Below are 14,234 nucleotides of genomic sequence, written 5' to 3'. Positions count from 1 at the left end.
TGGACTGATCTATTAAGAGCTTAGTGATGATGAAAGCTGGCTCTTACCAGGCTTAATTTTGACAATCACAGAAACTTGACTAGCCCAGAGAAATATTCGTTTCGGTCAATTACTTGGTCAGGTGCAGCTGAATCGTCCGTTGATACTATTCCTAGTGTGGATGCGATGACATTATTAGGCTATTGATAAAATAGCTTAATAAAATTATTTGGGGCATGGTTTTAATTCAGTTTTCTGAATGTATAGAGTCAACACATTATATGCAAAGAGAAAGAAAAATTAGCAAAGATTAAGTTTACTGTCTGACATACCTTCAACCTATGCGCTGGATAGATAGGCATCCCACTTTTTCAGAAATCACCTCCTAAGGGGATTTTTATCTTGGGTTGCTGTGATGATATACAGACAAGTGAAAGTAAAAGAAACTGCATTGAAAGCACTGCCAGACATACAGAGCAGGTACAGAAAACATTTATCTTCATAACTCTTTCATCTGTGGTGATTGCTGACAGAAGACGTAGTGGTAGATAATGGTTCAGACATAAATTCAATTTATTAATTGTGGGGTTTTTTTACTATAAGGGCAAGGTACAAAGTTCAGGTTATGTTACAGCCTGGAAAATGCCATGCTGCCTTGACCTTTCATTAAACAGCAGCTTTCTCAGCTGCTGCCTAGTTGACATTTCATAATCAAAGTGCTTTTGTAGCTGTCGTAAGTGAGCCTTAGTTTTGTGACAGGTCTGTGATCTACCACCAATTATGTCTTTTGACACTAACGTGTGAGATTTAATTCCTTTTTTTGCGTTGCTGCTTATGACATGATGCATTGTATCTACTTGGGGGTTATGTATTAATTCAAAACACCTGCTTTCAACCTATCCTGCTTCTTAGGCATTTGACATAGCAAAACTTAGGTAATCATAATCCTCTTTACTGTTTGAGCTTCTACCTCGCATTTTACTTTGCAGCACAATTGAAATAATTAGAAAATTTTTCTCTTGCAAAGTTTTATTTATAAGGAATGTGCAGCGTTGCCAGTCCAGACTATGGCTGGTCCAACTGGTCATCTTTATTATGTATAGATAGAAATTAAGGTCTAAAAGCACAGAACTTCTCCGATTGTATATGCATAAAATAAAATATTGTTAGTTTTGTCTGGAGACGGTTACTGTGTGACCTTGAGGAAGTTGCGTTGCCTCTTTGTATTGGCTGTAGCTATCATAATTGTCCAAGATGAGACTCTGTAAAATGATCTGCCTTTATTTTATTTCTTATCAAGCAAGATGGTAAATTTAGATTAGTATGATAAAGGATAAGGATCTTTAGTAACAAACAGAGCCATGAGAAAGGTTGGTTTGGATGGGAAGTATCTGTTTCAATTATTCAAATGGAACAATGATACAAGTAGACTGTCCTAGTCAAAAGTTGAGCACAGGGCTTTTAGAAAAAAAATAGTATTATGTGTATTTTATTTATCTCTAACCAGTACTCTCTGTCTTCCTTTACAATTCAACAAAGACCTGACCTACAGAGATGAAGGCAGGCTGCCCTACCTTTTTAAAATTAAGATAATTCAGGAAACAGGGAGAAAAAAACGCCAAAAATGGCTTCCATTTTATTGCTTTGATCTCTTCATAGGGAGAAGGGTTACTGATCTTAGATTAGCAATATTACAAAATAAATAATAGGTTTCAAGGCACCAGACCACTTACCAAGCTGGAAAAGCTTGGCTAGCAGATATGTTGGCTCGCAACAAGTTTTCCATTCCGTGCAAAGTTACTATTTTTACTTCTCTCTCTATTTTAGTGGGAATGAAAAACCAAAACTCTTGCAAAATTATAATGGGGGAGGAAGGATTAGATTAGGGTCAATTTACAACAGTTTCAGCAGAGCAACAATTCAGAAGCAGAAAGTTTATTTTAAAAGTACAGCCTTTTTGTTTCAGTGAGTCTTTTGGAAGGGGAAGTAGAACGTATGGATTGCAGCACTGCCAGTCATGAGCACTTCATGGAGATTTAGCTCTCATTGATGGGATTCATTGCAGCTTCCTCCGTGGAATTTCCTGTTGGTTAATGTTTGGATCAGGGTTCTGATTCAAATAGACCCTTATTGGGATGCAATTTGGCAGCTTCCCTGTTCCTTAGCGCTTACGTCCGTGGGTTCTGCTACTCTCTTCAGTGAACTGATTTGCTGTGATATTGTAGGCCACCTAATTCGGGGTTTGTTGTCAGAAGGACCAGGTACCTTGCTGTATGACATAGAATCAGACCTTTTACTTCTTTGTGCTGCTTCTTTCACTACAAAGAGCGTTTAATACTTCCTCATCTTGTGAGGTAAGTAATAGGAAAGCAGCATTGTGTTTTCTTTTCAGTTGTCTGTGTTGGAGTCTGTATAGTTTGCCTGAGATGGGAAGTAATAAAATTATCCTTCCATTCTTTTCACCTCCATCAAGCTTTCCTGTAGCCACACATGGCTTTGCCTGCTGTATGGCGTCAACAGATTCCTTTGACAGAACAGTACATTGCAGTTTCTTTAATGAAAACTCAAAGCACATGTTCCCATGGAAACTACATTGAACATATTCTGTCCAAACTATTACCCATCACAAAGTGTTAGAATTTAATTGTTTCCCTGATTCAGTTGGAGGGCAGCTCCTTGTGTTGTCTTATGCAGTGGAGATATTCAGGCTTATGTCAAAACAAGCCAGAATCTTTCTAGCTGTGTCTGCTTTTTGGAAGGGAGGAGGTTGTAGGGAGCTATGCTGCTATCCATTTTCATTTAATGGTGACATGTTTTACTAGTTCTGGTAATCTATAGACACTTATATTTCCAATGTATATTCTTAAGGAATGGTGTCCTTGAAAGCAGCAACTTCTTGTTGTGTTCTCTGGTGCGTGCCATTGAGGTATTCACTGCGTTGAGAGTTGGTAAGACTGGAAAAGTTGAAGGGAAACTTATTCCAGGCCTCCACTGCATAAAGAATCATATGACATAGTTCCCAACCCAAGACCATGTGAAAGATGAGCACAGCATGGTTACAGTTATTTGTCTGAATGGGACTGAAATACACCCAGAAATGGAGCAATACGTCATCAAGGGCTGTCTGCTTTCTTTTGTATTGTGTGCATTGAACTGGGTGTCCTTTTTTCTTTTGTTCACTGTTTTAATCTCTCCAAGAAGTTTTTTCTCTGAAAAACAACACTGAGGAGTCAGCTGCTTTCGATATGAATTTTGCTGTATATCCTCTCTCTCAGTTGAGGTTCTGCCTTTCCTAGGTACAGGAGGGATGTGCTTCAAGCAAAATTATCAGTATAGCTTTTATTTAAATGCATGTCTGTTCTTACATGTTTCAGAACATCTCAGGAGGAAGGCTGTGTTTTTTTCATTAAGCAGAGCTGTTAGCCATGGCCCATAGCTTTGTCAGAGCGGTATGAATAAATGAGAATTCTGTTCCATTTGGGAACATGCAAACAGGTAGATAGCCTTGCTGAAGGTTCTCTTTCTAAAGTAATCTTACTCGTGTCAGGAAGAGGACAAGAGAAGTGTCACAGACTCCCAGGGCTGTGTGGCTCTTCTCAGGGAATGACTTCAAAATGGATAGGGTTAAGTGTGAAGTAAAATTGCCTCCCAACGTCACCACCCAGTTTGGAAGATCTTGGCCAAAGCACACAGGTGCCATTGCATTTTGATGGCAGTAGGGTGTGCTTTCCCCATTTAGTCATGCTGTCTCATGCTGTCCTCCGTACGCTGAAGGAGTTTCATCCATGGTCATTATATCTGATATTATTCAGGAAAATGCTCATTAGGTCCGTATTAAAAGCAAATTAAAAAAAAATGCACACACACACTAGTTCCAAAGCCATGTTGTTCATCCCGTTGGTGGGGGGGTTTTTTATGATTTTCATTTCTGTAACCTGCAGGTGATGCTATCCACAACCACAGTGCTCTGTTCCTTGAGAACAGCTCTATGAACATACCTTTCTCTCAGGAGAGTCCTGGATCTCCAAAAGCATCTGATCAACCACAAGGAAAAACAAGAAAGTTGAGCTTGGCCAGCACAAACAGTAAAAACTCAGGGTCAACGGAAAGCTTGCCATCAGCATACCTCACCAACAGTGAGTGAAGCCTGATGCCGTGTGCTGTCTGATATGGCGACAACCCTTCCCTCCACATCCTTTCTGTGCAAAAGTTTATTATGAAAAGGAAAATTACCTGCGTGGAAATTTGGGGAGAATGAGAGCAGCCTAAGTTGCTACAATTTCAAATAATACAATGTAGCTTCCTCTTCTGTTTGTAATTAAGTAGATAAAGTAATAGAAGTAAGGTCACTTTTATATTAAGGTGCCACTCATAAATAGTCATTAAGGGTTTCATACTAACAGGGGTTTAGACACATGTCCCAGGCATGGAGAAATATAGGTAGATAAGATTTGTTACCCATAATTAAAAGTGCTATAAATCATTATATTGTCCTGTTATGGACTGTAGTCATATGTCAATATTCCATTCACTATTTGGGAACATTTGCAATTCTTACTCTATAACGTGGTCATAAAAGCACTAGTCTTTCACTGTGCGTTTTGTGTGGACCAGGAAGCAATGGGAATCGTGCTGAGGTGATTCCTGCTTCGCAAAACTTGGACCCAATAAAACTGTTTAGATTGCAGACATTCAAGTTAACAGGCTCTAGATGTCAAGATTAAAAAAGCACAAGACTTCATTCAATTATCTAGCTTAAACATAAAGACAGCAAGAGATTTATTAAGAAGATATTTTATAGAAATGTGATGCTGTTTTGTTTGGTTTTTTTTTTTTGTAGTTACTGCAAAGTGGTGGGGAACAAAACGAATAGATTATGCCTTGTATTGTCCAGATGTGCTGACAGCCTTTCCAACTGTGGCCCTGCCACATCTCTTCCATGCCAGCTACTGGGAATCAACAGACGTTGTGGCCTTCATTTTAAGACAGGTCATTGATCTCTTTATTTTTTCTCTCTGCAACAAATAACCTTGTGATTGTTAATTGCATCTTCCAAGGGTGATCGGTCTTTTAATCTTTAGTTCAGTTAGATGGCTAACTGTGGTTGTGTCACATACAAATGGGTGTAGGAATGACAGATGTGAATTAATTGGAGAGGTGAAGGGGACAGCGAGCCCACCATTAGCACTGCTGGCTGGTGTTCTTGCTGACTGCGTGCCTGGGGATGCAGTCATGCACACCTCACTCACCCTTCCCATGCCCCACGTCAGTATAATCCTGTATGTATTAATTTCCTCCTGATTTTGAAGGAATAAGGTATCTCCCTACTGTATTTCCCTACTAAATATCCAATTATTAGCATACATTTGATAATAAACCAGCAGTTTGAAAGTACTACTCCCATAAGAAAATCAAGTCTCTCCTGTAACTATACTAGAGTATTTCAAAGCATTGTGTGCTCTGTCTCTTCAGAATTTATCTCTCAGTCATATGATGGGTCTCTTGTTCCTACTGTGTCAGTAATTAGACAGCAGCTTGCAGTGACTTAGGGATAACGCAGTGCTCTGACCTCTACAGAAAGTGATGAGGCTGAGAAATCTCACCTAGGGTAAAAGAAATGATTAAGTGGTGTTCAAGTGAAACCTGCGGGATAAGTGTCCCTCAAGAACCCAAAGTGACCCTCGCCCAAAAGCCAGTCACAAGCAGTTTAATTTGGATTAACCTAAGAATCAGTGTGGCTTTTTACATCCAGTGAACGATGAAACAGCTGCTGCCAGGCAAACAGTAGAGAGAATAATGCAGAAAACTGCAGAGTGACTTTTTTTCATTCAATCAGTTTGGCGGATGTCAGTGTGCCTCCCTCTCTCGTGACTCCTTTTAGCCGGTCTCTGAGTGTTAATCCCTCCACCTCCTGCTCCCAGTGCTGGTGACAACGGCATTAGTTCCCTGGAGACTCACCGGGCAGCTCCTGAGAATGGAAGCTCAGTGGCTTAGTTCCCTCCAGGCCAGAGCTGCGGCAGAGTCGTACCATGCGGTTGTAGCGAGCCCCATCTTTACATGCCCATGCCAGTGGTGAGTGCAGCAACCTGGCTGGTAACCAGACCACTTGCAGAGTTTTTGATTGCTGTTTTTAATTGACAAAATTCTAAAGGTCCTTCAGCCTCTTGCTGTCCTTTTAGAACATCCATTAGTCTATCTGATTCCGGTCAAAGTGTATCATTGAGCAATGCAGAATTTTAAAAGCTAATGTAAAAAACTTTGTTTATAACTAGCATCACCGTAATCAAGGCAGAGCAGAAGTTGCTGAAGAGTTTTTCCATGAACAAGAAGAGTCTCCAGAACAGCAGTCTTATTTGATGCTCATCCCAAAGTAGAGGAGAGGTTTCTACTGGAAGTGACAGGGTGCAAATCCCCATTTTTTCTGTTCAAGGAGCCTAGATAATTGTACATAGATGTTTCTCCTCCCCTTTGCAGCTCTCTTATAGCTCTTGTCATCTCGTGTTCTCTCTCAGGACGGTTTTTGCCTTGAATTCATCAGAACATTCTCCCATCTTTCCTTTCAAATGCCTCTCTGAGCCCAGTTGTCTGTTAGCAATCATTCTTGCTTTATTCTACTTATTATTTCTCTGCATTCATATCAAGTTGCATTGTTCTGCCTTACGTAGCCTTGTATGTGCATTACAGCTTTTAGAATTTAATAAGCCCTTTAAGCAGTTGGAGCATGCCTGTAAAGCAATATGTGAGCTTACAGCACTACATAAAGGGCTGGTTAGTTCCAGCATGGTCTGAACATTCTGCCCTTGCTGGGGGGTTAAGGTTAAGAAAATGGCTCCTGAATGCCCTGTGGGCACATATGTTTCCTGCGTGTGATCTCCAGTGAATAGAATTTATGCCAATTTGTTAAAAAACTCACTGACCTCTCAGCATTACTATGATTTGTTGCATGCCAACTGCTTTGCTAAGGCTGAACGCAGCAGGATTTTACTCAAGAGACTTCATATGAGACATCTTTCAAAATTATTCTAGGCCACTCTTCCAGACAGCACAGAAAACCAACTGTTCAACTTGAGTAATTTTCTGCTAGCTTGTGAAAGAGACAGACTAAGCTATTGCTCATTCAAAACGAAGTAGCCTCATGCTATCCATGATCCCAGGGTGCAACCCACAAATTTCAATAAGACAGGGCTTGTAGTTTCAATTGAAACAGGACATAACCCAAAGATTCTGAAATCTTTGGCTTGTGTCCTGAAATCTGAGTTGGACATGCGAGTTTCTTGGTAAGTGTGTGATATTTAGGTTGTAAGAATGTGTAGCTTGTGTGACGTATTAGGGTTCTGCATGTCCACAAGTTATAGTCCATTTATCTTCAGATGTTACTAGCCACAAGCCAGATCCTGAGCCTATCACTTGCTGCAGTGGTGAGTAATAGCCAAAAGCTGATAAGAACCATTCTGGCTGGGTATATGTGTAGAAAGTAATACAGATGGAGTCAGGAGTCTGACCTCTACCCCATTGAGGCCATGAAAAAATACTCCATGGTCTTAAGCTGCTTTACTGACTTTGCAGAACACAAGCAGACAATGTGACTGTCACTCAATACCATCCTAATGCTTGTTTTCACCATTTCCTCTGGAAGAATGTGCAAGCTCTGTTGTGAATGGAAAAGCTGTTCAATAAGTACTTGAGATGAAGTGTTGGCCAACAGAGTGAAAGCAGTTTATTTGTCTATACAATTAATGTGGACATATGGCCCATACCTCTTTCTGCTTTCCTTGTGCTTTTGGCTTTGCAGCGTCATTCAGATGGGGCAGCAGTGTACTTTCTCTTTCTTTGCCAAGTACCAGGACTCCCCAGGCCACACGCTTTTTACTAAAATATTAATATAATTTCAGGTGATGAGGTATGAAAATGTAAATTTCAAGGAAAATGACAACCTGGATCCAGCAACATTAAGTCCATCCAATCCACGAGAAAAATGGCTGCGCAAAAGGACACACGTCAAATTGAGAGTAAGTATAAATCTGAATATATATGGCAGCGATAGAACTTGGGTTTGGCAGCAATTTAAATGGAGTTTGATCTCCCAAAGCATGAGTTTACATAACTGAATATGACTAAAGAGCTGAAAACTGCTAATGTAATCCAGAGGCAAGCAAGTTGACAGTTAGGGAATAGGAACAATTTATTCTTGGTTTATCACTACTTGTTGAGAGAAAGTATATTTCTTTCTTTAAATAACACAGGGGCCTTATGTTTCAGTTAAGCAAAGAGGTTGCTCTTCTATTTTCTCATATCCTACATGAATCCATAGCTCAAGAAAAAGATATTTTCTTCGTTCTTCAGATGCCACTTCAGTTAGAAATGTCAATTAAGGTGTGTGTCTCTTGCATGTAATCGAGTGAATCTATGGCACCACTTGAAGTGAAAGGTAATTGGCATTCCCTTAAATGTTCTCTCTTATTTAGTCATCTTGAGCACTCTCACTAGAAAGTCTATTCAGGAACTCACCGTTAGTGGAAACCTGGCTCCAGCTGAAACAGGAAGGCAGTTTTGTGGGTGCTCTAAGGTGCTCTGTGACATACCTCAGACACACTGTCCGGGACTGTGTTTCTGTGTCACTGTTCATAATAACAGAACATTACAAAAGCAAACACCACCCTTCCCACCTTGTGCTCTTATTTCAGAATGTGACTGCTAATCACCGAGCTAATGACGTCATTGCAGCAGAAGACGGTCCTCAGGTACTAGTTGGGCGCTTTATGTATGGACCTCTGGACATGGTAGCTTTAACAGGTGAAAAGGTAAAGTCCGAGTAACCAATTTCCTTATTTTTCTGAATCAGCTTTTACTAGAGACAGTTGTTGAGTGTAGCACACATGTATAGTACCAGAGAAAGCCTTACAGTGAGGGGAATGTGTAAGTATGTCACTAGCCCCCATCACTTTGTCAAAAGTATGCTGTAAGTTGGCTTTCCTGATAGCTGACCTTTTTCCCAGTTGTCATCCTTCTTACGTGATGCTGGCCATCTCCTCTTGTTAATGACGAGTGTGCTGTGCAGTGTTTTCTGGACCTGCTATCTGATTGTACCACCTACTGGAGAACATTAACTTTTTGATCAAGGAGGAAAAAGAATTTTATAGCTGTTGGCAAATCACTAAAAGAAAAATGTATATCCTCCTATCCAGGTAAGATAACTAGATAAAGGAATAGGGATTCTGGAGGCTAGGTGGCTGCTGTTTCTCTTATGCACGGAAGAGTAAAGATTAGTTTTAGAATTTAAGTAGCAATGTGACACGATTAGAACTGTCACTCCTAAAGCTGCCTGCAGTAACCAGGCTTACAGCAAACAAAGCCAAGCATTAAGCGAATACCACGCTTGTTCGTATTCACCGAGACTGTAAGAATTTTTGTGGAAATTAACAGAGCAATGCGGCTGAGCTGAGGGTACAACTGAAGCGTGGAGGCTTCACTTGGCCTCTTTTGTGGGTGCCCATTCTGCTAATTTGCAGCACTAACCTGGTGCCTCTAGGGATCAGCCCGCTGGCGGCAATGCCTCCTTTGGAGTATATTGCGAGTGGGAATGTTTCTGGAGCCGTGTCTCTGATGACCGTGCTTCTGTCACAGCTGTCCACGAGACATAAGTGATGTGCTGCATCTAAGATTTTGTCATAGAATTCAGCATACCTGTGCTGATACACGTGGAACTGTCAATGTAAGTTAAGGTTATATTTTTAAGACCATCGCTGCTTCAATCTTGTCCCGTAGGGTTTGTAAAAAAAACCTTAAAGCAGCATCATCGCGTGAGTTTACACGCAAGAAAGGATCACAGATTTTGTCTGAGTTTTGAAGATTTTAATCACAGCTCTTCATTAGCTTTTATAAATTTCTACAATCTGATCGTGTTTTATTCACTTATAAGGTTCTTCTGGCACAATGATGAATAGAGCACCAAAGGGGTTCATAGTAGTCCTGTGAAGAACACCGAAATTGTAGGGCTCCTGCCAAATTTCTGAGCTCTATACCCTCGTTTGACACCTGCAGTGCTAAGCTGAGTGCTTTAAATGACGAAGGCAAGAAACTCTTGTATTGTGTGTTAGGAAGCATTTTCTAACTGGGAGGAATCTCTGTGAAGTTTTTACTGAGTTTTGAAGTTCTTTCAAACCTCCTTGTAAGCTTTTAGTACAAGCCATAGTTGGAGACACTAATGTGATGTAGGCTTGGCAGGTCTTGTAAATAGGGGATGTGTTTCCTGCCATCACACTCGATGACTGTTTTGTTGTTTGTTGCAGGTTGATATCTTCATAATGACTGAGCCGTCTTCGGGTAGGTGGGTGTACTTTGACACAGAGATATCCAACAGCAGTGGCCGGATATCCTACAACATACCCAAGCAGAAGAGACTGAGAGTTGGTGTGTATCCCATCAAAATGGTGGTCAGGTAATAGCTCCAAGCTGGAACTACAGCTGTGATGGGTTGTTACGATCAGGAAGACGCCGAGCTGTAAGACTGAAGGGGGTGCAGAGAGACATTTTTGTCAGTTAGTTATCTTTTCTTGGTCTTGTCACTGTGGTGTCAACATAGATTTGAAGCAGTGATCATCTTTTTACTGGCCGGTTTGAAGGTGCCCAGGCCAATGGGTTTATCCCTACTGCAACACAAATCCTCAGTGGAATTGAATTTAAGAGCACTTGATCTTGCAAAATATGGGGCCTGGATGACTGTAATCAGTCTTCTTGTGGCAAGAATACATGACTTAGGATATTTGGCAGCCTGTTCGTTGGGGAAAGACTGCTGAAGGGTATAGCTTTGTGTTCTTCAGACTGGTGAGAAGCTTTTCTTATTGAAATTAACAGTAGAGGATGTACTGCCTTGATCTCGGCCATCTGTTTAGCTGTTTGATGTCAGGCTGATCAAAAGAGTAAACCTTAATTCTGTACTCGAGACCATGCTTATTTTAAATTGGGAAAAGAAAAATAAAAATACCAGTGCCTGAAAATAAAAATTCATTGAAGTAAAATGCATTTCTTTAAAAATCTCTATGCTAAGTAAAGCATGAAGAATGAAAGTGGGTGAAATAAAAATTGGTGGCCTAGGTGCACGACGGGGGTAGCTGTGCTTTTAAAAACATCTTATGTTTAATGAAAATCCAGTTTGATTTAATACAGAGTTTTAGTTTCATACTGCACTTAGAATTAAATTGCTTGGCAACTTGGGAAATAGCTTTACAGCTTCCTTTGAATCCCTACTTTGGAGGCAAAAATCAGTGAGATGAATTTAGCTGAAACAGAATGTGTTGTTACCTACCAGTTAACCAAGTCCAAAGTCAATTTACAATCTTATGTAGTGCTAATTGAGGAGGAAGAAATGTTTTACCTCAGTGTAATAGAACAGACAATCAATTCAAGAAAAGAGAGTTACTTAAAAACAAATTAAGGTGTATTCAGAAGCTAAGCTCCCATGGGATTTTAGACTGCAAGAATAAGTTTCAAACAGGAATGAACGAAATTATCCTGTCTTTGCTCATTAAGCTGTGCACACATATTCTAAGAATCTTCATCACCAGATATAAATTTCTAGATCATACAATAATCATCTTTCTAAAGGAAGGAAGATGCGGTCTTCAGATTGCATTTTTTAGGGAACATGAAGCCATGCGTTGGTAAGAGCTTTGGATCGCCTTGTGCTTTATTAGTGTCTTAATGTCCAGACCTCTTGGGGAAAATACATCATGAGGAGATGACTGCGTTTCCCATGCCTTTCCATGAGAAAAGCCCTTGCAATTTCTAATAATTTGCTAGTAACTGTAGACTGCTGGAAAAAAAAAATTGTGTGTGCTATGTGTGTATGTATGTGAGTGTGTGCATATTTAGAGCATTCATGTCTTCTATGTGTACATATATAGAAAGGTCGCACATTTGAGTAGTAGTTTGAGTACTTCAGGGTACTTTGGGTTTTTTTTTTTCCTAGTTTGTCTAGGTATTTAGACACATGTGATTTCTTAATAAAGTCAGCTTCCAAATTTCTCTTTGGAAAGCTATTTACTAAAAGTGTAAGTTTTAATTTCCCCATGTAGGACTGAAATCAGAAGCTCTATTTAAGAAGCGATTTTTGAAGCTGTAGATCGAGACAGATCTAATTTCAGGTCTTACCTAGAACATGCAGAAAATACACTCTGACATTTTGCTTTTTAAATGTATTTAATTGCTTTGACTCTTCAGAGGGGACCAGAGCAGTGCCACAAGTTACCTGACTGTGCTTCCCCGGGGCATGGAATGCGTCGTGTTCAGTATTGACGGTTCGTTTGCAGCAAGTGTTTCAATTATGGGAAGTGATCCCAAAGTCCGAGCTGGGGCTGTTGATGTTGTCAGGTAAGTGCGGTTTGCACACTTCACTTCACTTTTTAAATCTCTGACTTTTCTGTTTGAACACAATGGGAAGGAGTAGGGCAGAATAGGGGGTTTTTACTAAGTAAGCAACAATTCTTTAAAGGCCAGGATTCTTTGCAGATATATATTTGCTTGGACATCAGCTCTACCTGATTTTCAGAGGGATCTTAGAATGCTGTGGTTTACTTTGAAATTTTTCGTTTAAATTGGCTAAAGATTAAAGGTTGCTTCTTGGTAATATGACCTTGAAGTGTGTGCAGTGAACTAATAACGATTGCATGTGTTACTGTGATAACAGTATAACAGATAACAGCAAAGAGTGTATTTTGTGTTTCATTAACTTCAAATAAGGACATACTTCTACTTCAAAAATATGAAGTGCCATGAATGCAAGAGCGTTTTTTTGAGGAAAAAGAAAAAGGCCTTTTAATCCATTCTTGCAAGTCTGTTAATGTCACACTGGATAGGGAAATACAGCTCTGATTTTGGAACTCGCATGGGAATGGAGGGATGTCAGTTTTCAAGGGTTTCCACTCCGTACAGCTGAAATGGTAGGAAATCTGATTAAAGGTTTCAAAGGTAGCAGGGCTTGATATGTAGCAAAGTCTATTCTAAATACATTTTTAAATAGCTCTCATATTTTATATAACATATTGTATAAGAATCTCTCTTGTTTCCCTCCGTCCCCCTCAAGATGTAGACATTATTACTTAATTTCTCAATTGGAGCAGAGATTTAGGCATGCTGCTTTCCGCTTGATGAAGGATAACATCCGACTTCTAACTGTCTCTGCGCTGAGCAACAAAATGATGACCTGAGCTGTGGGTGTTGTTTCTCTTTCTGCACCTACATAATTTACCTGCTGTTTCTGACAGGCATTGGCAGGACCTGGGATATCTGATTATCTATATTACTGGCCGTCCAGATATGCAAAAACAGCGTGTGGTTTCATGGTTGTCTCAACACAACTTCCCACAAGGGATGATCTTCTTCTCAGATGGACTTGTTCATGACCCACTGCGACAAAAGACCATTTTTCTCCGGAATCTCATGCAAGAGGTACTAGAAACCAGTTTATAGCCTTAAAACCTTTTTCCAGAGACTGTTATCCCGTGATGTTAGAGACCTCCCTTCCTTTTGAACAGTAAATCTCACTGGCCATCACAGAGTCTTTTTGCCATTCCTCATTTCTTTTCTCACTTTTTATAGAGCAAGGAAGGCTGATAAAACATCCAGAGGGGCCTCCTGGCATGACAAATAAATAAATGAACTGCTTATTCTTTCCCGTGTGCGCATCTGTAGTTCTTGCTGGCATGCAGACAGACAGATTTAGCTTTCTGTGGTTTGCAGAATGAGGTTGTTAACAATGAACTCATCTGCTGCTTCATTGCAAAACAAGTGCCATCCTTGTAGTGCATGGTGTTCAATAGAGCGTTCACTTTGGAAGTAATATTTGTTTCAGTGCCACATCAAAATCTGTGCCGCATACGGTTCCATGAAGGATATTTCTGTGTACAATGTCTTGGCTCTGTCGCCATCCCAGATCTACATAGTTGGACGATCAACAAAGAAATACCAGGCACAGTGTCAAGTAAGTAACTCTTGCTACTCAATCAGGAAGTCCTAGGGGGAGCAAGGAAATGCACGCGTGTGAATGCATGCACGCACACACACACACACACACACACAGAAAAGAAAGATAAAGAGCAGAGACAATGTTTGAGAGAAGGGCCGTTTTGCTTTCAGATGAGGCATTTTCTGGCACGGTGAATAGTAAAGAGAACAGAGTGGTCATAGGTTGTATCTGCGAGTGCATGCGTCATGTATTGCTGAATGACAAAAATGGAACAGGTCACTGAAAAAAAATG

At 40.2% G+C, this 14,234-nt stretch overlaps 1 protein-coding gene across 3 annotated transcripts in view; it reads left to right on the top strand.

Annotated features, from left to right (window-relative positions):
- The window catches only part of PITPNM3 (PITPNM family member 3), a 92,815-nt gene that overhangs the window by 73,041 nt on the left and 5,540 nt on the right, over positions 1–14,234 (top strand). For all 3 annotated transcript variants that reach the window (XM_063340611.1, XM_063340610.1, XM_063340609.1), the window contains 8 exons: positions 3,921–4,115; positions 4,820–4,968; positions 7,872–7,988; positions 8,664–8,780; positions 10,269–10,417; positions 12,199–12,348; positions 13,242–13,425; positions 13,829–13,957. In XM_063340611.1, coding sequence (XP_063196681.1) covers positions 3,921–4,115; positions 4,820–4,968; positions 7,872–7,988; positions 8,664–8,780; positions 10,269–10,417; positions 12,199–12,348; positions 13,242–13,425; positions 13,829–13,957 — 1,190 coding nt within the window. The remainder of the gene's footprint in view (positions 1–3,920; positions 4,116–4,819; positions 4,969–7,871; positions 7,989–8,663; positions 8,781–10,268; positions 10,418–12,198; positions 12,349–13,241; positions 13,426–13,828; positions 13,958–14,234) is intronic.

The sequence above is a fragment of the Chroicocephalus ridibundus genome, chromosome 7 (genome assembly GCF_963924245.1).
Source record: "Chroicocephalus ridibundus chromosome 7, bChrRid1.1, whole genome shotgun sequence".
In the NCBI taxonomy this organism is placed as follows: Eukaryota; Metazoa; Chordata; class Aves; order Charadriiformes; family Laridae; genus Chroicocephalus; species Chroicocephalus ridibundus.
This window is presented reverse-complemented; position numbering and strand designations above follow the sequence as displayed.